The sequence below is a fragment of the Dipodomys spectabilis genome, unplaced genomic scaffold, assembly GCF_019054845.1.
Source record: "Dipodomys spectabilis isolate Male_0828 unplaced genomic scaffold, ASM1905484v1 ptg000006l, whole genome shotgun sequence".
Classification (NCBI taxonomy): Eukaryota; Metazoa; Chordata; class Mammalia; order Rodentia; family Heteromyidae; genus Dipodomys; species Dipodomys spectabilis.
Window position 1 is genome coordinate 6,650,274 of NW_024870683.1, and position 27,132 is coordinate 6,677,405.

At 41.9% G+C, this 27,132-nt stretch overlaps 1 protein-coding gene and 1 pseudogene across 4 annotated transcripts in view; one reads left to right on the forward strand and one right to left on the reverse strand.

Annotated features, from left to right (window-relative positions):
• Fam219a (family with sequence similarity 219 member A) overlaps positions 1-12,497 on the reverse strand; it is a 55,481-nt gene extending 42,984 nt beyond the window's left edge. For all 4 annotated transcript variants that reach the window (XM_042697258.1, XM_042697249.1, XM_042697240.1 and 1 more), the window contains exon 1: positions 12,424-12,497. In XM_042697258.1, the coding sequence (XP_042553192.1) occupies positions 12,424-12,483 (60 nt within the window). In that variant the 5' untranslated portion in view covers positions 12,484-12,497. The remainder of the gene's footprint in view (positions 1-12,423) is intronic.
• A 5,753-nt stretch (positions 12,498-18,250) lies between these two features.
• LOC122123969 lies at positions 18,251-20,599 on the forward strand (annotated as a pseudogene).
• Positions 20,600-27,132: the final 6,533 nt, after the last annotated feature.

Sequence of the window (27,132 nt, forward strand, 5' to 3'; positions counted from 1 at the left end):
TGCTGGAAAAAGATGGCATGTTTATGATGGGCATTAAAATGTAGACAAGAAATGAGAAAAATGCTGCCTGATGCTTAGTTCTACAGTGGATTGTTTTAGAACATGTTTATATTGTCCAACTATAGAGCCAAATATTATTCCTAGCCCTATTTTGGAAAGAGTGTGGCATTTTATAAAGAGCAAAGTATGTTGCAGGTATCCTGGCCTTGCCCAGTTTAAGAGCTGCTCTCCCATGGAGCTAGGGGATAGAAGCACGTTTACACTCCCACTGACTGACTCTGATTCTTCCTTGTAAATTCATAGGTAACAAAAGTCTAATCTCCTTTCCTTTTCTAATCCCAGTTTTCTAGGTATTTGAAAACCTTAAAATAAAATGCTGGTTCTGGGCTGGGAAGGTGGCTCAGTGGTAGAGCATTTGCCTTGCATGCATGAGGCCCTGGGTTCGATTCCTCAGCACCACATAAGCAAAAAGAAAAAAGCTGGAAGTGGTGCTGTGGCTCAAGTGGTAGAGCGCTAGCCTTGAGCTGAAGAGCTGAGGGACAGCGCCCAGGCCCAAAGTTCAGGCCCCACGATTGGACTCCAAAAAATAAATAAAATAAAATACTTGTTCTGAGACTGTTTATTCATAGGCCGAACAGTCTCTGTTCTTCCAATTATTCATACAAGACATGGCTTGAATCCTTTCACTATTTCAGTTACTCCCTCTTTTGAACAGTGATATTAGCACAGAATACAGGGTTTCAGATAGTGCTGATCAGTGTGGCATAGGGCAAAGTAGAATGATCACCTCTTAGAATCTGAATTCCATGCTCTTACTAATACAGCGCAACAGCACATTGGCTTTTCTGGTAGTAACCTTATATAGTAACTGTACTTAATATCTTTTTTTTTTTTTTGTCGGTTGTGGGGCTTGAACTCTGGGCCTGGGCGCTGTCCCTCAGCTCTTCAGCTCAAGGCGAGCGCTCTACCACTTGAGCTACAGCGCCACTTCCGGTTTTCTGGTGGTTTATTGGAGATAGGAGTCTCACAGTCTCTCCTGCCCAGGCTGGCTTTGAACTGCGATCCTCAGATCTCAGCCTCCTGAGTAGCTAGGATTACAGGCGTGAGCCACCAGCGCCCGGCTTATACTTAATATCTTAAACTCTCAGTTGACTGAAGGACTAGCTCTCTTTGAATGTCTACCCTAGGAATCACATCGCCTCACCTAGATTCATATTTAAATTCTATCTTGATGAATTAAGAATCTTCCCTGGAGTTATATTACACACAGATGATGTAGTTCTTAGTGAGTATGAAACCATCATCTCGCTAGCCCCAGTGGACCCTTCCCTTCATTGCAATCATCCCAGCTCAAGATGCAATTCCAAGTTCTAACCTTAATTTTTATACTGCTAAGGCAGAGGGCTACCCTGTTTCAAAAATGTCCTATGTCTATATCAAAAAGTACAACAGCTATTATATATGATATTGTCTCAACTAACAATAATAGAAGTATAAAATAATGTAAGCACAAAGTTAATATTATGCATAGTGGTAGATGCAACAATTTGTGCTGGTCAGATCACATGGACAGGTCCATGTCTAGTTTCAAGGAGAAAAACTTAGAAGTATCCACTAGAGAAGCTGAGCCAACTGGAGATTTGGAAATCAGTCTCCAGGGACCATTACAAAGAAATAACAGGCTAAATAATTAGCCTGAAAAAGAAAGACTTCAGAGGCTATACTGCCCAAGGTGGTGAGTCCTTGCTTCTCCAATAGCTTTTGGTTTAAGGGACTCCTCTGGCAACCTACTCCTTCTGTTTCCTTTGGTCAAAAACTTATAGCTTTGTTTTAAGTATGGCTAGCCATGCATATGATATTACCTGAATCTATTTTATTCTCTCTCTTATCTGCTCAGCAGAGTCAAGGTTATTCCTTCTCATTTGGCCCATCTTTTTCTCAAATGATGATTAACTTGTATTAATCCATTCTTCCCCAAATCCTAATGCTCTATCAGGCAGGCACAGTGGCTTATATGTATAGTTCTACCTATTCAGAAGACTGAGAGATGAGGTGAATCATGTTCTGAGGCTAGCCCAAACAAAAAGCTTGCAAGGCCGAATATCAACAAGTGAAAAACTGGGTCTAGTATTTCACACCTACCATTCTATCTACTCAAGAAGTATAGGAAGCTGGGTGCAGGTGGCTCATGCCTGTAATCCTAGCTACTCAGGAGGCTGAGATCTGAGGATTGTGATTCAAAGCCAGCCCGGGCAAGAAAGTCCATGAGACTTATCTCCAATAAACCACTCAGAAAATTGGAAGTGGTGCTGTGGCTCAAGTGGTAGAGCGCTATCTTTGAGCTGAAGAGCTGAGGAACAGCGCCCAGGCCCAGAGTTCAAGTCCTATGACTGACAAAAAAAGGAAGGAAGATTGCAGTTTAACTGGGCCTCGGCATAAATGTAAGATCTTATTCAGCAAATAACTAAAGCAAAAAGGACTAGGGACATGTGTGGCTAAAGAGGTAGAATGTTTGCCTACAAGTGCAATGCCCTCAATACAAACACCAGTACTGCCAAAATAACAAAAATAAAAACAAACCCAGTGCTGAAGACCAAGTTAGAAAAGGTCCATTTTCACTTAAAGAACTATATCACAAGACTCCAGCCCTCAGTGAAACAGCTTGCTGAGCGGCTAACATCTCCCTTTCCTGGTTCTTTGTCCAGTTTAACTAGGACAATTCAGTACTGCCAGCATGGCAAGCAGAACACTTTAACTGCTGTTCTGCTGAACACAGTAGTTAGAAAACCACCCAGACCAAGGCTCTGCCTCAAAATCCGTCTTAACAATATCCCAGGCATCTACTATTGAACAACATGTATTGTCATAAGAGATGAGTCCTGATTATCACCCATGCTTTTTGTTGCCTATGGAGGAGGATTGTCTAAAATAATATGTATGAATGCCTTTTGAGCCACTGTGAACATTTAATGGTAATTTAGATGAAGTACTAAGACATTTTCTACATTGGGAATCTGTTTTCATTTTGAATCCCAATGCCATCTCTTCTGTTGAGAGCACAAAAGGACAGGACACAGCCCACAGTGAAATAACAAATGAATAGGGTAGCCATAACAAGATTAAATTAAAGTTTAAATTATACAAATTAAAGTATATAAATTACATCTCAATAAATCTGTTAAAAATGGCCATGATGAAGGTAAATCTCCCTTATAAATATAATGAGAAAAACAGTTCACTTAGTAGTTGCTGCTGTAGTTGATCAAAGATCACTAAGAATGTCCTACTGATGGCAGTAAGTTCAGGACTTGAACCAAATTAGCAATATCCCACTAGAAACTTACATTGGGTAAAAAATGAAAAGAGTTATTAAAAAAGTTCAAGTGAACTGGGAATAATATAATCTATAATAGGTCAGATCACAGTCTAATTTCTAAAGTAGAATTTTCTAATAATATTCCACTAAACACACTAGTTTTATAAGATGTTGGTAGATGTAACATGGGGAAAAATGGTTTTATGCTTATATATATTTGAGAAACATTGACTTAAATGCAGAGAGAGAGAAATGTTTCTTTACTGCAGGATTGCTGAGAACCTTTAAAATGTTAGTGGATGACTGGGCACCAGTTGCTCACACCTGTAATCCTAACTACTCAGGAAGCTGAGAACTGAGGGATCACAATTCAAAGCCAGCCCAGGCAGAAAAGTTTATGAGACTCTTACCTCCAATTAACCACCAAAAAGCTAGAAATGGAGCTGTGGTTCAAGTGGGTGAACACTACTTTGGGCAAAAAAGCTCAGTGACAGCATCTATACCCTGAGTTAATGCACACATACACACACACACACACACACACACACATTGTGGCAGGATCAAGTAGGTAATGTTTCTCAATGAAATTTTCTTATGAAGACTTTATTTCCATTATGTATGCTCAAAGGATCAATATTCCTAAGAATAACACTAGTAAAAATATATTTCTATCCAGCTGTAGGTAGCTCATGCCTGAAATCCTAGCTACTCAGAAGGCCAAGATCTGAGGGTCACGGTTCAAAGCCAGCCTGGGCAGGAGCGGCTGTGAAACTCTTATCTCCAATAAACCACCAGAAAACCGGAAGTGGTGCTATTCCTCAAGTGGTAGAACATTAGCCTTGAGCTGAAGAGCTAAGGGACAGCGCCCAGGCCCAGAGTTCAAGCCTCATGACCAACCCACCTGTCTCCCCCCCCCGCAAAAAAATATACATATTCCTAAGAATGCACTGTAGGTGATGCAGGTCTGTCTAAACTAAGGATTTCACCAGTTCCTTTATAAGAATACAATTAAAATGGAACTTAAATCATGTATAGCATGTACATAAGTAAAGTTATGTATGCTCACTATATAGTTATATATATATGGCTCTGGAGTTTGGGTGCATGTAAATTTTGTTTTTGTTTTTGTTTTTTGAGACAGGGTCTTGCTATGTAGCCCTAGATGGCTTGGATCTTGCTATGAAGTTTCCATGTTGCCTTTCCAGCCATAAGGTTCCATTTGTGCTTTCAAGATTCCATTTCCAGCAGGGTGCCGGTGGTTCATGCTTGTAATCCTAGCTACTCAGGAGGCTAAGAATCTGAGGATCGTGGTTCAAAGCCAGCCCAGGCAGGAAAATCCATGAGACTTTTTTTTTTTCCCCATGAGACTCTTATCTCCAATAAACCACTAGAAAACCAGAAGTGGCGCTGTGGGTCAAGTGGTAGAGTGCTCGCCTTGAGCTGAAGAGCACAGGGACAGTACCCAAGGCCAGAGTTCAAGCCCCATGACCGACAAAAAAAAAAAAAAGATTCTATTTCCTCAGCCTCCTTGTTTACTGGGATTACAATATGAAACACCATGCCTAGGTGTCCTTTCAGGTATCATTCTAGATGGATGGATGGAATGAAATCTGTTTATGGTAGTAAAGAGTCTGGTGGCCAGAATAGGCAAAAGCCAGGCAAACAAGTACAGGAACTGCATTTGTTTCTGTCTGGATATGGTCTCTTCTACCTTACATTCAAGGCTAGAATGATCATTGAGAGAATAACTTCAGGGCCATTAATGCCCCTTTCTTATATACATACATAATTAGTCACAGGAACTCAAACTGACCCTCAGGTTAATTTGATCTTCAATCCCATATCTTAAATAATAACCAATTCAATGTCACGTGCTTGAAATTGCTACTAAGAAGCCGGGCGCTGGTGGCTCACGCCTGTAATCCTAGCTACTCAGGAGGCTGAGATCGTGGTTCAAAGCCAGCCCGGGCAGGAGAGACCGTGAGACTCCTATCTCCAATAAACCACCAGAAAACCGGAAGTGGCGCTGTAGCTCAAGTGGTAGAGCACTCGCCTTGAGCTGAAGAGCTGAGGGACAGTGCCCAGGCCCAGAGTTCAAGCTCCACGACCGACAAAAAAAAAAAAGAAATTGCTACTAAGAATGTAGCCAAGGGGACCCACATAGAGACCTATGTCTATCCCCTTTCCCAAGCTAGACCCTCTGGGCCTCCTCCTAGAGGACTTTCCTGCTCTAGTACTTTCCTGCAGGAGTTCACTCTGCTGGCTGCCCCACAGGGAAAGTCTTTGAGTCATGTGCCAGTTTCCATATTCTAAAGTAAAGCCAGATCCAGAGCTGATCCTAGCTTCCTTCCTTCCTTTCTCTGTCCCAGAAAACATAATTCTCACCAGAGTCACCTCAGGAAACAAAACAATGACTTGGAACTTGCTGAACCATACTTTTTGCTTGCTTAGACCCAAATCTCTGGATATTCACCTTAAACGGATTTTCTATTTTATTCTTAACTGGACTCCCTATACAAGTCCTTCCAAGGTCTTCTGGAAGGCATAAAGCAGCTAAGCTGAAGTTTCATGTTGCCTTTCTAGCCATAAGGCTCTATTTGTACTTTCAAAGAAGAGGGAGGTCCCTGAGATTCAAGTTGAAGAAGTCTCTGTTTTCATTTATGTTTACTCTGGGTTATAGGCAGTCAAGGGAAGCTGGCAGCTATGGCTTAGAAATGAATCTGAACCTCAGCTACTGTGAAAATACCTACCTACGGAGTCATAATGAGTACCTCTTACAATCTGAGTCACCTCTGAGAGATCTCATCTCAAAAGCCTATTCTTTCTACCTCAAGTGCAGCTTTCATGGTGGTCTCAGGAAATGGACATATTGTCCTTTTCCATTATGACTCTTACACATCATGCCAAAACATGCACAAATCCATTCTATAAGAAATCAGTGAAAGGGCTCAGAAATAAAACCATAGATTTGGCTAGAAGGATGGTTAAGATGTAGGCCAGAAACTGCAACATAGAACATTCAGACAACAAAGGACTATATTTCTTCTTCATCAAAATGTGTCTGGGAGAACCAAAACAAAACAAAACAAAATCCCTCTTGAGTCCTTGCTGCCACAGATTCTCTTGCACTCACCAAAGCAGGCAGAAGGATAAAGGTATTCATTGGCAGGTGAGCACATTTCTCAGTACCTTTTGAAGCTATGGGGTCAGTGCCATTCCTGTGTTTGGTTTTCTAGGACTCTTGAATCTCAATAACCCATAGAGAGTAGCTTCAGAATTGAACAGAGGGAAATAGCCTTCTTTGTTACAAGTAGACAGGCCAATAGGTATACAGGCCTCTAAAATTCCCTGAAGTAGTTGGTGATGGTCTTTTCCTCTACCTAAGTGTCTACACCAGAAACTGAGGAGTCATTTTTTACTGTCTCTCCAAAAACACCATATCCTGCTATTCCATCTTGTTAGTGATTGTGTATCACCTTCTCCACTTTGTCTGCTTTAGTTTAGGCCTCATTACCTCTTATTGTACTCACCTCTGTCTTAATCTCATCTTTTCCAATCCCTCATTCACCGCTGGAGTGATAAGCTGAACTCAAATTTCATGTTATTGACTTAATTACAACTTCTAATTCATTCCAAATGTATCCTTTTGTTTCTTGGAATGACCTTTGCTTGGAATTCTTGTCCTTGCTTCATCTACTCAGCCTGCCAAGCTTCTAACCCTCTTCAAAAGCCAGTTCAGCAGTATCTCCTCAGTGAAGCCTTCCCTTGGTGACTCAAAGGGAGCCCATCTTGTTTGCCTTTGATTCTACTGTACCTGGTTCTCAGTTCTCTTGCAATTCTTATTACTGTAGTGTCTCAATCTTTAATGTCTACATTGTGCATACCTCTAGAACATAGTAAGGCCGTGTTGTTACTGTCAGTACATCTAAACATAGGTTCTTAGTGTTTGTTGAGTTCTAAGGGATGAGGGCCTGAGGAAATCCAATACTCAATTTGGAATTAAAGAAATTGGAAATTAGAGAATAGGGAAAAATGTCCTCTCCCAAAGAATCTAAAACATACTGATAGGTCATAAACCAATCGGCCCACTAGGAGCATCCACTCTTAAAACTGAAGTCATCTGACTATAGGAAAAGTTTAAAGGTGTCCAGACCATAGAATGCATGTAGGTCAATTTTCCACAGTGACTATTAGTGTCCACTATGGTCCAATCACTTAATTTCCTTCCTTCCTTCCTTCCTTCCTTCCTTCCTTCCTTCCTTTCCTTCCTTCCTTCCTTCCTTCCTTCCTTCCTTCCTTCCTTCCTTCCTTCCTTCCTTCCTTCCTTCCTTCCTTCCTTCCTTCCTTCCTTCCTTCCTCTAGGATTTTTAACTCAAGGTTTCTAGTATGCTAGGCAAGTGCTCAACTGCTTGAGCCGCAACTCCAGTCCCTTTTGCTCTTAGTTATTTTTCAGATAGGGTCTCATGATTCCTATTCTTTTGCCTAGGGCTAGCCTCAGACCCCTATCTTAGACTAGATCTGAAGCACTGTGCCTACCTTCTTTTTTTTTTTAATTGTCTGCTAACTTTTTGCTCAGGCTGGGATAGTTCTACCTCTACTTCCTAAGTAGCTGGAGTTACAGGTGTAAGCTCTGAATTAATGTATTCATCATCCCCATCTCTCAGTGTCAGAAGGCTGTAGGTGTCTCACACCCCTCTTTCAGTTCCTGTAATCCACTTTATCCTTAGGTGTAATTCTTTCTCAGGAACATTTCTATTGATTGCTACTGTTTCTGACAAGTATCTAAATGAATTCCTGTCATCTTGAGCCCATCCTTTCATCCAGTCCTCTGTCTATCCACTGAAGAGATCTCATTGCATTGTCTCTTTATCCTTGAATTACCTGGAGTGGAGTACACATACAGCAAATACACATAAACTAAACAAATGAGTAAATGGATAATCTGGTTTCAGCGAGACCAGACTAGTTTTTCTCCCAACCGTGCAGAGATCCCGTCTGTTGCCATATGCCACTCTTTAAGTATCTTTAGCCTGTGAGCTCACAGGCAAGCAGGGTGTTGCCTGACACAATTAAGTGCTTAAAAGCTCTATTTGTTTTTCTTGCAACAAATCTCTTCCTTTCCAATTGCAGCCAAAGAGAAGATATAGTCTGTGTGGCTGCACCAACCATCTCAACAGATAGACAACAAAGCTAGAGAATCTGTGCATGTTACTATACAAACACATTCAATATAGTTGCTCAACAATGAGCTCTATGGCTCACAGAGATGACATGCGAAGTGGGTCATTGCAAAGTGTCTTGGGAGAGACTCTGTGCTCTGTTACACTCAGAATTGCCTAGGAGGCAGACACAGCAGGAGTGGAGCCCAGGGAATAGGTCACCAAGAAAGCTCTCATTTCTTTTACAACGAGACAGGAAGAAACCCTAGGGAGCTCAGGGTTAGGCCCAGGACTGGTTCAGCAGCTGAGATGCAGCCAGGCCAATTAAATAATTGGTGTGGATGGGGAAAGAAGGGAAGTCACTCCTTTCAGGCAAACTCCCAACGCAGGCAGGATGCTTCATGCAGCTGTGGCCACAGCAGCAGCAACATGGCAGGGATCTCCTCCTCTTCCTCCCACTAGCTGAGAGCTAATGCTTAAATTAGCACCTTGGAAACACCCAGATCTGCTGGCTGCACCTTCTAGCTCAGCTCCTGCCACTCCCCCAGGCTTCCTTTTCAAGCTAAGTTTCTTTCAAGTAAAAAAAGAAAAAAAAAATATCTCCCTAAAGCTCATCTTTCCAAGTAAGGGACAACCTCTAGATTCTTCCCACCACTATATAAGAGGGTTATTTGATGATAAAGCCCAAGAAATAGGCTCTATAAATACATCTAGGTTCAAAAGTGGTGAGGATGTGACATGATCACTGTCTTCTTTCCATGGCCGTCAGGAGGCAGGCCCACTCTGCTCTCAGCAGGATTCACTCAGAGAAAATAAACTTTTACCAAGCTGCAAGTTCCTGGAAGTCAGAGCCACATCTGTGTCTGCATTGCTAACCACTATGCCCCTGACAGTAGTGTAGTATCTGTATCTGGAATAGAGTAGATGCTCAATAATTATTTGGTAAATCTATTTCCTGAATCAATATTATATTCTTTGGAAGGGAGAGTGAGGAGCAACTGCTTAAACTTTAAGTTGATAGTGTCTTCATTTCATAAATGGAAAAATGGTCCAGGGAGAAGAGGAGAGACTTCCTAGAGGTCTCTACAAATAATAACAAAAAAATGAAACATTCACAGCTGATTCTTTATTATCTACCCAGATACCTCTACAGAGCTATTTTATACTCTTTCCAACCTTTTACTTCTATGGTCTGCATTTTAATTCCCTATGACTCAAATTAAGACCCCTGAGAAGCTGGGCGCTGGTGGCTCACACCTGTAATCCCAGCTACTCAGGAGGCTGAGATCTGAGGAAATCAGTTCAAAGCCAGCCTGGGCAGGAAAGTCCATGAGACTATCATCTCCAATAAACTGGAAATGGTGCTGTGGATCAAGTGGTAGAGCACTATCCTTGAGCTGAAGAGCTGAGGGACAGTGCCCAGGCCCAGAGTTCAAGCCCCATGACTGACAAAAAAACAACAACAACAACTTTGGATCTCAATAAAATAGAGGGCAAGCAAAGAGTTTTGGGGTATCTCTAGACTACAACCTGGGAAAGAGGTCAAAAAGCAGAATAATCTATGAGTCCCAAATGGAAGAGAATGTGTGTGTGTGTGTGTGTGTGTGTGTGTGTGTGACTATATTACTATTTCTTTAAGGCACACTCAACTTCAACAAAGTATTCTCTTGCAGACAAGGCTACCTTACGTTTTAAAAAAGGGTCTATAGGCAGCTATAGCTATTCTAATAAGAACTTCCTTGCTATAAACACTTCAAGGATACACAGCACAGCAACAGCTCAGGAGTCTTCTATCCAAATAAACCACTGGCAAGATTATCAGGCAGTTGTTGAGCATGGTGGTACATGCCTATAATACCAGCTATTTGGAAGGCAGAGATTCGGAGGATTTTTTAAATGTTCAAGACCAACCAACATCTCACCAAATATCACATCTCAACAAGTAAGCTGGGCATAATAGTGCACATATGTAATCCCAACTACATAGGAACCATAGATATAGAAGGATCAAGGTATAAGGCCAGCCTGGGGAAAAAGCAAGATTCTATCTGAAAAATATTAAAAGTAATAGGGGTTTGGGGTATGGCTTGCATGGTAGAGTACCTGCATAACAATTTAGAGACCCCAGTACTGGCAAAATATTTTTAATAAAGACAACTGGAGATACTGAACAAGGAGTCCAATTCCTTCCCCTTCCTTGGACAGCTACTACATCCCTCATGGGACCTTCAAATGGGAGATAATCACCAACTCATTTCTTCCTTCTGACTTAAACAAATACCTCTTTCATTTCTCTTCCCTTTTGCTTCTTGATTAGAAGTTTGAGATGGGAAGGGAAATTTAGTTTGACAAGCAAGGTTGGCTGCATAGGGAACTTATTAAGGAAAGTTCTCCTAAGCCAGCCCAAAATGCTTCTTTAAATTCACAGGACGAACTTCTCTCTAGGATTTTCAAGCTCCTAAATAATCCTGTAGTGGCATCAGGCTAGAAAAAAGTCCTTTTGGACTTGGTTTAATATTGAACACATCTGTAAAATTTCTGTTTTGACTTCAAAAAAGGCAGAAAAACCACTTATCTCCAGCTAGGTGGCCACTAATCATTGTCTCTACCAACTGGCAAAAGGTGTGGCACAGGGGTGGTCCTGGATCCCCACATAGCCGTCTTCACTACTGTATTGTGCAGATTACTTGTCTAGGAAACCAGGAGGCCCATCTGTCAGAAGGCTGCCCACCCAAGGGCGGAACCTGTTCATGGCTCCCCTGCCTGGTGCAGAGGAGGAGGACTTAGGGAGCTTCAGGACTTGGAGAGCGCAGGCTAGCTTAAAGAACGGGGCACCCACGCCTTCATTTTCTTGGCCTGTCTTGCCTCCTTCCAGGTCCTAGGCCTGAGAACTCTCTCTCCCTTTCCCTCCTCTCTCTAAACCAGGAGACTAGGCCTCTGTGCTTCCTACACTAACAGGACAGACAAGCCACTCAGGTAGCCCTCAAGGCAATGGCCAGTGAGCATGGTCTCCTTTAGGCCTGGCCTCCATAAAACCCTGTTGACCATCTGCGACCCTCCGCCCTCCCCAATCGCCTCTCCTTCCATCCCCTCGGCGCCAGCAGCGATGACATCATTGCTGCCTGACTCCAGGACCGCGGACAGGAGACAGGCTCCGCGCCCAGCAAAGACTCCAAGCACGCAGGGCCTAGAATGACAGTAGCTCTTCGGAATCGGTGGGCCCAGGCCGCTCCACTCCATCCAGCACAGCCTCATCTCCTTTCCCGTCGGTACCCAGGCGCGCTCTCATCCGCATCCTTGATTCTCCATCTTATGGCTACAAACTCTCCTTTCCGGTTCTGATACCCGCAGCCTGAACTGCCCTGCGCTTCCCTCCGGAGAAGAACGGGATTTCCAGGTCCTGCACAGACCCTCCCCGCTTCCCGGACCGGTCCCCGGCACCAGCTCCTACCTTTTCCCAGCGGATTGGTGCGCAGGTCCGTCCTCTTCTAAAGGCCTACTCCCCCACCACCCCAGTCATTCTAGGCCTGGCGGCTCCCCCGGACCCTTCCCCCGCCCTGAGCATCACAGGCCTCTCGGGCTAAAAGCCTCCCCAACTCTCATCCCAACCCCTCCGGGCCTGCTGCGGACGGCGTCCCGTGGCAGTTCCCTCATCACCCCCCTCACGGGGCCTCCACTAGAGGTGTGCACCATTGTGCCCCTCTCCACCTCCTCCGACTGTGTTCTGCCCTCCGCCAACGGTGCCCTCCGTGCTTTCAGGTCTCCTTTCCGTACCCCACGGGTTTCTTGCCCGGCATGTCTCCCTTCCCCAGCAATGCGTTTTCAGGGCTTTCTTTGCCCCCATCCGAAGGATTCCCCTCGCACAATCTCCACGGCCTAATTCCTTCCCTTCCCCCTCAGGCGGAGCCCCCCTCCCGGCCCTGGCCTGCCCGCCGCCCGCCCCCTCACCAGCGGCTGCATCTCCGAGTGCGCGGTGGGCACCTGGAACCGGTCGATCTCCTCCATCATGGTGCCGGCGGGCGAGCGGGCCAGGAGCCGGGCGCGGCCGGGGGACGCCGACTGGACCGCGCGGGGCGGCGGCCCCAGGAGCCCGGCAGGTGGTGCAGACTAGGCCGCCCTGGACCAGTCGGGCGGACAGGTGGATGGAAGGGTGGACAGAAGGCGAGAGGTACGCGGGCGGGCTGAGGCCGGTTTGGCTCCGTGGGTTTTGCCTCAGCGATACAGTGGCAGTGTCCGGGCGAAGCCCGAAGGTCTTGCCTCGCCTCCTCCTCCTCCGCCGCCGCCGCCGCCGCCTCCTGTCAGCAGCTCAGCCACTGCGGTGACTCGGCAACTCCACTTCCGGGTCCGGGACACCGCCCGGATCCTGCATTATTCATGAGGAGGCGGCGCTTGAGAGTCCTGGCCCCTCCCACATGCAGAACCTCCGAATACGCGCGGCCAGTAGACGTATTATTCTTGAGGGGGCGGGGCTTCGTGGAGCCCAAGGATCCCTGAGCACCCAGACCCGCCTCCTCCAAGCCCGAGTTGGGGCGGGGGGGTGGGGTGGGGTGGGAGCTTCGTCTGATGCGCCTGCGCCTTGGCTGCTCGTCCGTTGCTCGGTAACCGCGTCAGGGAGGAGCTGATTCTATCCTACAAGGGCGCGGGGACCCGCAACGACAGCTGTCCCCAAAGAACCCTTGCGACTGGGAATTGAAGTCGATTTCCTGTACGTGGTCCACACACTTCTTATCCTCAGGCGAAGGAGCGTTCCGAACCATTCCAAGGTTTGGGATGCTTCTTGCTTTTGCGGAAAATGCCCACGAAGCAGACGCGTAAGCAGGTAACTCATACTCTGACTTGCTCTCTTCTGATGACCTCTGACCTTCACCACTGATCATTCCTTTCTCACTGATCCTTGGTCTTTTTTTCCTTGTTGACCCCTAACTTCTTTCCCTTGTGACTCCCTGTCACCTCAGCTTCTGTTCTGCTCTCTCATTAATTCTGCCCTCCTCTCCCATACTTTCCTGTTTTGTTTTGTTCCCTTTTTAAAACCTGTCTATCCTTCATCATTCCCATTCTTTCTCTCATCATTCCCATCTCTCACTCCACAGACCCATACTGACCAGTCCATCTTCCTTAACCTTCCTACCCCCACTCCCCACCAATCCCTTCTTACACTCTCTCTCTCTCTCTCTCTCTCTATATATATATATATATATATTTACCCCAAAGGAATCATTTGCCCATCCTTCTGCTATGTCCCAGTGCTGGGCTAGGTGGAAACACAGACTTTGCTTTTTGGGATTCTACAGCAGAGATATTAAAGAACTGTACAGGAGATACAACAGATTGGGTTCACAAGTTTGGTTTAGCTTTTTCCGTGCTGAGAGACTTGTGAGGTCAAGCATAAAGAAAGAGGAGGAAAAATGCTTGTTTTTTTGGCCCTTGTTCTTCACACACATTTCTCTTCTCTGTGAACCTCTGATCCACTTCTGTGACTCTTGCAACTACGTGAACATAATGTTTGTTTGATGGTAGCCACCCGACCACCATCTCTTCTCACGGGAAATCTAAGATTCATCCCTTCTTATCTGACCAAGCAAAGTTCCACTTTTCTCCCTAGTATCATCATGGAAGCTATGACAGTCACAGCTGCTCACAGAGCCCTCTGTGGTATAAAGGACTGATTTCATCCTTCAGACTTTTTAGCCAGGCAGTGGTGATTCATGCCTGAAAATCCAGAGGTTAGAGACTTGGAGCCAGCTCAGGCAGAAAACTTCCAGAAACCCCATCCCATCCCCATCCCATCCCATTGCTAGGCACAGTGGTTCATGCTTTTCATCACAAGCCATGTGGAGGCTGAGATTGGGAGGATTGCTTTCCAGGTCAGGCCTGGCAGAAAAGTCTGCAAGTCTCCATCTCCCCAGATAGAAGCTAAATTCAATAGTGTATGCCTGTGATCCAGCAACACCCTAGGAAACCTAAAGTAAGCAATTTGTAGTGCAGGTGCTTACCTATGCAGTGAGCAAGAGACTATGTTAAAAAAAAAAAAAAAACAGTAAAAAATAAAGATGGCGATGTAGCTCAAAGTGGAGAGTGTGTAGGACCAATCTAGCAAGCAGGAAGTCCTCCAGAGTTCAAATGAGGAGGAAGAAAAGGAGCAGATGGAGAAGGAGGAAGGGGAGAAGGAGGACAAGGACGAGGAGAAGGAGGAGGAGGAGGAGGAGAAAGAGGAGGAGGAAGAGGAGGAGAAATAGCTTTTCTAAATATTTTGGGGCTTAAAGTTCTAGCAGGACTTTTATTCTAAATTTACTATATTCAAGCATAGATACATAGATACATTGAGGCTTTGTCCATACTATTTATGACTTTACATATTTTGCTATGAATTCCTGAATATTAACCCTGGCTTCTCTGCTTCTTTTACCTGGCCTTCTGCAGCAGATAAACTTTCTTTCTTATATCTCTGCAGTTATGGGAGAGATGGCTTATTCCTATATGACCATGTCTTAGTTTTATGTTGAAGTTGAGCTGATTTGAAGCTCTTGAACTATACTGCTGAACCCTTAATTTATAGGCATTTTGCTTTAACCTAACAATAAAAAGTCTGGTTAAATGTAATAAAATGAACTGTTTCAATCCGATATGTTTCAAGTTTTGACAAAGTTATACACTTTGTACCACTGCCACAATAGAAATATAGAATATATCCTCTATTCCAAGAAGTTTCCTGTTTCTTAGCCCAGTAAGTTCCCCCGGTCCCCCCCACCCCTACATACCCCAGGTAACCAGTAATTTGATCTTTCTTACCACAGATTAATCTTTTCTAACAATTTGAGGTTTGAACAAGTTTGAGAATGAGTTTCTCCATTAGGGGAGCTACCAAAGACTAGTGACATTAAGAATAGAGAAGAGACAGCAGATAGGGAAGAGAGAAAGCTGTGTCAATGGGCCTTGCACACATCAGCACTATCTTCTAGAGGGAAGGAATTACTTTGGCAATAATTAATTTTCAAAAAGCACTCTGTAGAGTATCATCCCAATTTTGTAAAACTAAACACCTAGGAGACACAATAGAATATTAAATAGTGTAAAATGAAAGGTGGAAGTAATCTATAAATACATAAATAGGAAAAATATATGTAGCACATCAGATGGTGGTAGATGGCAAGGAGGAAAAATAAATCAAAGAAGTAGAGTAGGAAGTTCAGGGAAGTGGAATAATAATTTAAATAGGATGATCAGAGAAGTCCTCACAGAGACATTTGAATAAAGACCTGAAAGAAATGAAAGAAGTATGTGATTTCTAGGATAGGGATGGGGAGCATTCTAGAGAGATGGTATAGCAAGTGTAAAGTTCCTGAGATGCGATCCTTCTGCACATGCTCTAGATCAGTAAGGAAGGGAATTGGAAAGTGTCAGGACTTAAGGCCAGAGAGGTATATCCTTCTACCCTATACAGTTAATAGAATAATCCATGGCATATTCATTTCATCATGATGGAGCTCCATGAATCATAATTTGTAATTAAAATGCATGAATGTCAGGCACTATAAACCATGACCAGCTCAAAACATCACTGGGCATGCAATAACAAGGTGTCCTTCCTGAAAATTGCAGGAATGCCAACTGGCTGTATGCGTACATGTGCAAGAGGACTTTTGCAGCATTGCCAAACATTGCCTGGCAGCCAGACTTCTTAGTAAAAAACTGAATTAGAGTCTTCTGTGAGCTCCAGATAAAAGCTAATTTTAGTTTATGACTAACAAATTTTTGTACCTCTTTATAACTCAGTTGGTTACCGCAAAAAAAAAAAATCAAACCCTAAAATTTTGCGTTATTCACCTATAACAGCCAAAGAGAAAAAAAAATCTTTTATATTTTGAATCCTTTTGTGGTTTCTCAAGAGGCCCCCCTGGGACAAAACATTTAGGAATACTTATGTAGCTGAGGGTGACTAGGGTAGGTGTGAGGGACAAAATGGGGTTTAGGCCAAAAAGAGTCTTGCATAATTCAGATATTTGAGAATAATGGAGTCTGGGGTATGTAGAAGAAAGAACATGTGGTGAGTAGAATTTAGGGAAGTTAGTGTGTTTCTGTATGTCCATAGTGAGATAGACTCACTTTTGTGATCCTTCACTTTGGTGTTATCCTTAACCTATCGTCATAAAGCCCTAAGTAGGGTCTTTTACCCCCTTATCTCCCTCATACCTCTCAACTGCCACCTCCTCATCCCAACCCTCTCTCATCTAGGGTGGTATAAAAGCCTTTGAACTGGCCTTCCCCCCTCATCCACTTGTGCCCTTTCTAATTCATTCTATTTAAAAATTTTAAATCATTTTAAGAACTTATTTTTAAGTAGTTGTACAAAGGATTTCAATTCAAAAGACCTTTAATCCATTCTTTATACTGCATCAACAAGGTGTTGGGAGCAGGTGCAGCTTGGACAGCTCAGTCAGGCTGCATAACAAGACCTGGTCTTAACAAATAAAAATAAAAAAATCTTTACCATCTGCCATCTCTCATTCAGTACTCTTCAATAGGAATAGGATAGTGTCCAAATGTTTAGATAATCCTTTCGGAACCCACATGGGCTAAGGCCTCCTCAGATCTTTTTTTTTTTTTTTTTTTGGTCCAGTCGTGGGCCTTGAACTCTGGGCCTGAGCGCTGTCCCTCAGCTCTTCAGCTCAAGGCTAGCGCTCTACCACTTGAGCCACAGCGCCACTTCCGGCTTTTTTCTTTTTGCTTATGTGGTGCTGAGGAATCGAACCCAGGGCCTCGAGCATGCAAGGCAAGCGCTCTACCACTGAGCCACCTTCCCAGCCCAGCCTCCTCAGATCTTTAAGCTTTGGATTGTTACCCCTCTTTTCCTATTATTATTATTGTATTTTCAGTTTATACTTTCCTATATTCATTTACTCCTGATATTTTAGCCCAAACATTAATTAGCTCCCCACAACCTATTCTGATGCCTCTTGACCTGTTTTTGAAGACAGAGTTAGGTTCCTCCATTATATAGTCTCATGGTCCATAGCATGCATCATGGTTTGTAATTATTTACGTATTTATATATTTTTTATATTATCATATGTCTTTCTGATAAAAGAGCCTGTGGATGTTTTTGCCTACATCTTTAGAAACTTTCAATGAGTGACTGATTGTTGAATGAATGGGGGAGAGTGTTGGAGAATGTAGCACAGGATGCAGCTAAGGTGATGGCGTCTTCCAACACTGCTTCTGTGGAAACCAAGAAAGACTCTGAGGGAATCCTAGAATTTAAAGTATAACCAGAGGAAGAAGAGCCCAAAATGGAGACCACAAAAAGTAACTAGAGTTGGGTATTGGTGGCTCATGCCTGTAATTCTAGCTACTCAGGAGGCCAAGATCTAAGGATGGCAGTCCAAAGCCAGGAAAGTCCATGAAACTCTTATCTCCACTTAACCCCCAGAAAACCAGAAGTGGTGCTATGGCTCAAAGTGGTAAAGTGCTAGCTTTGAGCAGAACAACTCAGGGACAGTGCCCAAGCCCTGAGTTCAAACTCCATAACTGACCAAAACCAAAACCAAAAGAAAAGAAAAAGCAACTAGAGAAGTAAACAGACAACAGGAATATAGTGTCCTCAGATATCAAAAGAATAGTGGTGTTAAGCCATGTCCCATGCTATTAAGGTGTCAATAAAGATAAACACTAAGACATAGGATGTCATTAGGGACTTTGGAAAAAACTTCAGATGTGGAAGCTAGAGTGAATTAAGAAGGCAGTGAAGACCATATGGGCAAGGATTTTTTTCCTTAACATGAAAGTAAGACTTGAATATATTAAATGCTAAGGGGAAGGATCTGGATGGAAAAGTTGGAGATAAATGAGAAAGATTAAGTAATGAGTAAATCCAACTTTCTGAGGAGGTGGGAATGGATCACAGAAGGAATGAACAGAAGGAGGAACACTTTGAAACAGGAGAAGAAAAAGAATTGATGCAGATGATGATAATTTTGAGGTTTAGTGGCAGGAAGTTGAGAGAGTTTCCTCTTCTCTTCCCCTTAATAGTGTTATGGAATTCCTTCTGGAAGTGATAACTAGAAAACAAATTTTGCCAATAGCTGTCCCATTTTGTTATGATTACAGTCATGCTATTTTCAGAGTTATGGTCTGAGGTTTGTCATGCACAATTATCAGATTACGAAACAGCTGTGAGCATTTCAAGCCAGAATTTGCTCTCCTCCCCCACGCACTGTGGAGCCTAGCACATTGTTAGTACTTGGTACATGCCAGGTACTTGAATAATAATGACAGAGGGCTCTTGTGCTTATTGTTGGGCTTTGCAGGCTGCAAGCTGATGCTAAAGAGTAATGTTGATTCTCTGACACCAGCTGTAAGTAAGCCACATGAAATTGTTTTCTGACAATTAGGAATTTAGATGGCATGTTCAGTCTTCCCTGTTACTGAGCACTGACAGTTGTATGGAAGGAACCAGCAAAGAACCTAGCTATTGATCAAACTAGTGTCTCTTCTTTGAGTGCTACAATACTTTGGAGTCAATGGATCCTAATTCTTTCATTTGTCTTACTTCCTAAATTTGAGAACCCTGGGAATAGGGAACAACTGAGCTCTGCTTCTTTAAGAAAAGCATAGTGAACACTGAGCAAATGATGAATAACTCAATTTGTTGATTAGTGATTGAATGATACAAAGATATGTACTGCCATACTCGGAACATTAACTCTTCTTTCTGACCTGACAAACAGTTTATGCTTCCTCATCCAGTGAAAGCAGCCTAATCCTTTATAGGATGCAGGGACTTTAAGCTTATTTTCCTACTTTTTTTTTTAAACCTCACATCTATTTTCTCATTTACTTATTCAATGTGTTTTAGATTCAGCCTCAAATTTTGTTTGGCCCAAACTGGAGCACAAATGGATAGGATGCCTTGCTTGGACACCTGTTTTAATGTTTCTGTATCTTTGTTAATGAATCTGTACCCTCTTCTCCAGAATACCCAACTCTGTTCTACTTTTCCAGTAGGATTACATCCAGATAAACCCATTGTAAGTTGGAAATACTACAAGTGGAAACTGCACTTAATAACACAGTATGCTATAGTGAAGCAAGTGTTTACCCTCAGGATTGCATGGCTGACTAGAAGCTGTAGCAAGATGCCACAGCTCAGAATTTCAAGAAGGTATCATATCACATATTACCAGCCTAGGAAAAGATAAAAATTCAAAGTATGGATTCTACTGAAAAGTTGAAAAATATAAGTGAAAACATAATTCAGGGATTGTCTATATTTTATATAATTTCCTTGCAAAGAACAGAAGCTCATTTAGTTTTGTATCTCAAAAAAAGCAAATTACCTTCAGATTCCAGCCTCTTTCCAATACAGGTTCTCAGCCCACTTAGGATAATAGTGATAGTTGAGATACTGAATATTAGTTTAAAAACTTAGTAGGTAAGACAAAAATATGTCTATAAATTGTTAAATAATCCAGGAAGTCCTCTAATCTAAGGACCAGAATTACATCAGAAAATGTAGCTAGAAAGACTCACCTAGAAGGAAGAGCAGTAATCTCTAATAAAATTACTAGTTGTGTTTTTCAATTGTTAAAGAAAGCAAATATCAAAATTGCTCTCTCCAGAAATATAGGGAACTAGCTTTCATTGCACCTCAATACAAAATGATTCCAATTGAATGAGTTTCAGATGAATATCAGTGGACTCTTTTCTCAAAAGAAATCCTAGCATCAAAGAAGAATATAAATTTTACCCACTTGAAGAGGAGATGTTTTTCAAAGTATGATGCCATTAATGAACCACATGGTCTGAGGAACAACTAATTGTTGCAAAATTTTGCTTTGCTGGACTTGTAGGACAAGCTGAAATAGATATTGTAAGTCATCTTACACTAGCAATTTCTGAAATATTGAAGAAAATCTGGTTTACTTAGACCTGAACACTGGCTGATATGAAAATTGACTTTAGTGTTGATATAACCACTAAAGAAATGGTTTTTGTTGATGCTGCTAATGATTTCTGGAAACTCTGGTCATTAGGCATAGGAGCCAACAGAAAGACAGTTATGGTTGTTCTTACCTTAGAGACAGAGACAGTGTCCAGTTGGCTGGACAATGGTGGCTCATGCTTCTAATCCTAGTCCAGAGGCTGAGATCTGAAAGACTGAGGTTAGAGGCCAGCCTGGGTAGAAAAGTCCTCAAGATTCCATCTCCAGAATAACCACAAAAGGCTAGACTGGAGTTCAAGCCCCAGTATCAAGGGAAGGAAGAGGGTAGGATGGGAAGGAAGGAAGGAAGCAAGGAAGCAAGGAAGGAAGGAAAGAAGGAAGAAAGGAAGGAAGGAAGGAAAGAAAGAAAGAAAGAAAATCTTTTATATTGACCTCAAGTAACTCCTAAAGGGTCCCTGATGGTAAAGTAAAACTTGAATGAGTTGTGCAGAAAGTACAGTTGCTTCTAAAATCAGAAAGTGTAGAGAATTGTAGTATCTTTGGGCTCAACTTCTCATCTCAGTCACTGTGGGGAAAAAAAGGTTTGTGGAAATCTTTGATATACTTCAGTTAACATCTATCCATAAAGGACAAGATGAGATGCTGAGGATTACATTGGAGTACCAAGGGGATAGAATTCCAACTGTACTGGTGACAGCGGCAGGCAGAAGCAGTAGTTAGGCCCTGTGATGTCTGATAACACTGCATCCAGTGTTACACTGGAGAAACCAGTGAAGGACAGTGCTTCTTTCCAAGGTAAATAGCCCTGATCAGAGCTTTAGTTTCTTAGAGGGCTTTAGAAATTTGGTCCTTGCTTACATAGTCTAACATGAGCAGATGAGCAGAGACCACAGAAAAGCAAGCGTTAATTCTCCTCCTCCACACACTGGACTGGGGAGCTCAGGTTGTACGGCCTTCTCTTCATTAGTCAGTGATCTTGGCTGTTCAACCATACTTTCTCCAGATATTTCTTCAGCTATTTGGATGAAACAACCATTTGCCACAGGCCAAGTTGCAAGCAAACATATTGGATACATAAATTTCCCAGATGCAGGCTGATAAGAAAATAGTAAGATGGGACTTATGAGAGTGTTGGTTCAGTTGTTTAAAAGAAAAACTACAAATTTCTAGTTTAGCTGTAGAAGAAAATCAAGGGAGATAAAAAGATGATTTAAAATCAGAGGAAAAAACTTTATTAATGAAAAAAAAGGAAAGTGGGAGAATGAGAAAGTGTTTTTGTAGGGTATTGTAGATAGATACTATAAATAAGCAGCCTGTAATTGGAGAACTTGGAAAGCTATTCAATTTGAAATCAATATGGAGACCAACAACTTTCTCCCTATCTCTCATGGCCTATGTATTACTCATAGCAACTGTGCTCCATTCTGTATTCTCATTTCTCAGCCAGCTTCCTTTTCTTTTTTTTTTTTTTTGTCCAGTCATGGGGCTTGAACTCTGGGCCTGGGCGCTGTCCCTCAGCTCTTCAGCTCAAGGCTAGCACTCTACCACTTGAGCCACAGCACCACTTCCCGCTTTTTTCTTTTTGCTTATGTGGTGCTGAGGAATTGAACCCAGGGTCTCATGCATGCAAGGCAAGCACTCTACCACTGAACCACCTTCCCAGCCCCCCCAGCTTCCTTTTCTATGGTCTTAATATACTTAAGTACGTTTCCAGCTCATCATACATACCCTGATCCCTGTCTACCTCATAAGCATATCCATCCATATCTCCATCCAGCATACCATTTCTCTCTCTAGTCCTGGCTCCTTTTCTTAGAGAAGGATATTGATAGGCCTTAGTTCATCTGTTCATGTTAGCCTATATCAGTAAGAGATTCTAAGGCTTTCTAATCAACCAAGGCTGTGAGCCCCAGGGCAGTTTCCCTTAGAAGGAGGTACTCTCTTTCACTGGCTTCTCCAGTGCAAAATATAACTTTGTTTTACACTGAAGTAACTTCTATGTTATTTCTGGTAAAAAAAAAATTTCTCATGAATTGTGCAGGAAGGTGCCTCAGATTTCTTTTAGTCCAATGCTTTCATTCAGGGATGATATTTACATTACAAACAGTTCTATCCTTACAAAAACATTTACTGTAGGGTTTTAAATATAGCATGTTTATGCAATGAATTTTAAAGTATATACAGTATACTTTATATATAAAATTATATATATAATTCTTAAAGATGTTGATAAAGGAGTCTTCTATTCTGGCATGAAGAAGCAGTTAATACTGGACTTGCTTTTCCACTGAAAACAACTATAAATATAAAGCAATTGTTTTAGGCATTAAAAATAGACAATACAGGACAGTGATTTCTGAGGAGAGGGTAACACTTAATATGAGTCACACATTTAGCCTTGCTCCCTGCTGAGGGACATTTCTTAATCATAGCTCAGGGAGATAGATCCAGAGAAGTACATGGTAGTACCAGTGAGACAACCCAAATGTTGGAATAAGCAGAAAAAGACTTTAATGCAGGCTGTTGTAAGCATATTTATGGAATTAAAAGCTTGTTTTAATGTATAACTCCAATGAGAAATTTAAGCAAAAATGTAGAAATAATAGAAAATTGCAGTATCAGAAAAGAAAAGCATATTGGATGTCTTAACAGCTAAAAGTGAAGAAGGATCCATGGAAATCAACCGATCTGAAAAACAGAAGTAAGATTTTTTAAAAAGAGCCTTAGAGCTGGCTCACACCTGTAATCCTAGCTACTCAGGAGGCTGAGATCTGAGGGTCATGATTTGAAGTTAGCCTGGGCAGGAAAGTCCATAAGACTTATCATCAACAAACTATTCGTGTGGTAAAGAGCTAACCTTGAGTACAAGGAGGCCCAGGGACAGTGCCCAGGCCTGAGTTCAAGCCCCCAAGGCAAATGAAGCCTTAATAACCTGTGGTAATATACCAGATATGCATTTGGAATATTCTTTTAATTTTTGTTTTTGGTAGTACTGGAACTTGAACTCAGGTATTTTGCTTGCCAGGCAGGTACTCTGCCTCTTAAGCTATGCACACCTCCAGCTGCATTTGTAACATGTATGTAGATAGAATACTAGAAGAAAAGGAGAGGAGGGGCTGGGAAGGTGGCTCAGTGGTAGAGCGCTTGCCTTGCATGCATGAGGCCCTGGGTTCGATTCCTCAGCACCACATAAGCAAAAAGAAAAAAGCTGGAAGTGGCGCTGTGGCTCAAGTGGTAGAGCGTTAGCCTTGAGCTGAAGAGCTGAGGGACAGCGCCCAGGCCCAGAGTTCAGGCCCCATGACCAAACCCCCCCCCCCCAAAAAAAAAAAAAAAAAAAAGGAGAGGAAAAGTAAGGAAAAAAAATCATCAAAACTTTTCAAAACTTGGTGGAAAACCTGTAGAATATCAGAAGCTCAGTAAGCTCCATACAGAATAAATGCAACTTAAAACAGGTCTAGACTCCTCATAGTCAGACAAACTATAGAAAACCAAACATGAAAATAGAATCTTTGGAAACTGGGGTATAGTTCAAGTATTATAGTACTGAGCTTAATCCTCAGGACCACAAATGTAAACAAGTAAGTAAATAAATAAGTGAATAAATGAAATACTTTAAAATAGCCCAAAATGACGTATTATTTATAGGGAACAATGATATAAATTATGTCTGACTTTTCATAAACAATGGAATCTAGAAGGCAAAGTAATTACATATTTAAAGCACTGAAAGAAATTGCTGTGAACCCAGAATTCTGTATGTAACAAAAATACCCCTCAGAAAGGAGAGTGAACTAAGTGCATTTTTAAATAAACCAAAGTTAAGGAATTGGTCATCATCACACATCAGGACCAAGAGATATTAGTAATGATACATAGGTGGGTACTTTTTTTTCCTATTTATGTCAGTGATAGGGCTTGAACAGGGCTTGGGTGCTGTCCCTGAGCTTTTTCACTCAAGGCTAGCACTCTACCCATTGAGCCACAATTTCACTTCTGTTTTTTTGGTGGTTAATTAGAAATAAGAGTCTTAAGAACTTTCCTGCCTGGGCTAGTTTTGAACTATGACACTCAGATCTCAGTCTCCTGAATAGCTAGGGTTACAAGTGTGAGCCACTAGGCATATGACTGTTTAATGCAAAATGTTCAATGTTTAATGCAAAAAGTGATATTAGTGTTAGGTGAGGCTTATATGTAGAAATAAAATATGTGCCAACAATAGGGCAAAGGATGGAGTGGTGGTGGTAAATGAAGTTACAGTGTAAGGTGATTATATTGTAAACTGCGAAGTAGTATATTCTTTATAGACTGTGGTAAGTTTAAGATGCATGTTGTAAACTTCAGCACAAACACAGACACATACACACAAAATTTTTAGGCTTAGTGGCACACACACAAAAAGGTACAGCTGAAAATACAATAGTGAAAATAAAATAAAACTAAAAAATCAACACAAAGAATAAGGTAGTTGGATATGGTTAGATGGGGAAAAGTAGAAAACAAACAGCAACATTAGAAAGACAAAGCCATACTAATAACTTTACTCCAGAGGCAGAGTTTATCAGGCTAGGAAAAGAAACTCTGTAAAACCCAACTATATATTGCCTACAGTACAAATAGCTTAAATATAAAAAATGGAAGTATTGAACATAAAGGAATAGAAAAAAACATACATATACCATACAAATGGCAGGTATGAAATGGCTGTCATTATCAGATCAAATAGACTTCAAGACCAGTATTCTGAGAGATAAATAGGAACATGTTTTATAATGACAAAAGGTCAATTACAGAGAGACAGATAAAAATTGTAAAGAGTATGTACCTATTAATATAACTTTAAGATATATGAATTAAGCTGGGCACCAGTGGCTCATGCCTGTAATCCTAGCTACTCAGGAGGCTGAGAGCTGAGGATCATAGTTCAAAACCAGCCCAGTCAGGAAAGTCCGTGAGGCTCTTATCTCCAATAAATCACTAGAAAACCGAAAGTGGCACAATGGCTCAAGTGGTAGAATGCTAGCCTTGAGCTGAAGAGTTCAGGGATAGCACCCAGGCCCAGAGTTCAAGCCCCACGACTGACAAAAAAAAAAAATTCAAAGGAGGTATAGAACTATCCACAATGGTAAAGATTTTTTTAGCATTACACAGTAATGGAGACACAGAGAAAAATCCAAACAATACTGTCAACCAACTTTATGTAATTTATAGAACACTATACTTAGGAACTGTAGTTTCACCTTAAGAACATAGAAAAGATGAGCAAATTAAACCTAAAGTAGCAGAAGCAGAATTTATTGCATTGATTCCTCTTGCCTCATTGGTTATTCTTACAGATACAGTATGAGAAAATATGATAGAGGGGCTGGGAAGGTGGCTCAGTAGTGGAGCGCTTGCCTTGCATGCATGAGGCCCTGGATTCGATTCCTCAGCACCACATAAGAAAAAAGAAAAAAGCCGGAAGTGGCGCTGTGGCTCAAGTGGTAGAGTGCTAACCTTGAGCTGAAGAGCTGAGGGACAGCACCTAGGCCCAGAGTTCAGGCCCCACGACCAGACCCCCCCAAAAAATATGATAGATAAAATTAACAAAGCCAGACGATGGTTCTTTGAAAAGATAATAAAATTGATAAAACTTATCAATTGATAAAGCTTATCAATATAAAAAGTCAATAGTCAATATCAGGAATGAGAGACATCACTACAGATCCTACAGACATTAAAATTAGTAAGAGGGGAGTATTATCAATAACTCTATAAATGGATTAATTTCTTTAAAAACACAGTTTACCTCAATTGACATCAAAGGAAAAGGAAACTACTTCATACCTTCCGAAAAAATTGAATTCATAATTAAAATTCTGTCACAAACTTCTGATGTAAATGGTTTCACTAGTGAATTATATCAAATGCATAAGGAATGAATAACACTAAACTTTCTAGGCACGGTGGTATGAATCCGTAATCCCATAATTCCAGGCTTTGGAAGGAGTCCATATTGGCAATATAGCAAGAACTCATCTCCAAAACAAACAAACAAACAAAAAAAACCTTACAAGTCTTTCTGAAAATAGAAGGTAATGTCAGCATAAGCCTGATATTAAAATCAAAGCTATAACACAAAAAGGAAGCCACAATCTGATAGTCCCTATAACCTAAATGTAAAAAAATGGGCACTATTATTAAATCTGTATGAGCAATATATAAAGAGAATAACATAATACAGCAAGTGGGATTTACCTTAAGAAGATAAAGTTAGTTCAATGTTTAGACATTGAAGTATTTCTTCACATTAACAGAAAACAAAGGCATAATGTATAAAGTTTTTCAGTAAAACAGAAAAAGCATTGACAAAATTGAACATCCACAGCTGGATGCTAGAGGCCTGTGCCTGTAATTCTAGCTACTCAGAAAGCTGAGACTGAGGAACATGGTTCAAAGCCAGCCTGGACAGGAAAGTTTGTTGAGACTTGTATCTCCAATTAATCACCAAAAATCCAGAAGTGGAGCTGTGGCTCAAGTAGTAGAGTGTCAGCCTTGAGCAAAAAGCTCAGGCACAGTTTCCAGGCCCTGAGTTCAAGCTCCAGGACCTTCACACACACACACACACACACACACACACACACACTCCACCCACAAAACATTGCTAAAATGGGGCTGGGAAGGTGGCTTAGTGGTAGAGTGCTTGCCTTGCATACATGAGGCCCTGGGATCGATTCCTGAGC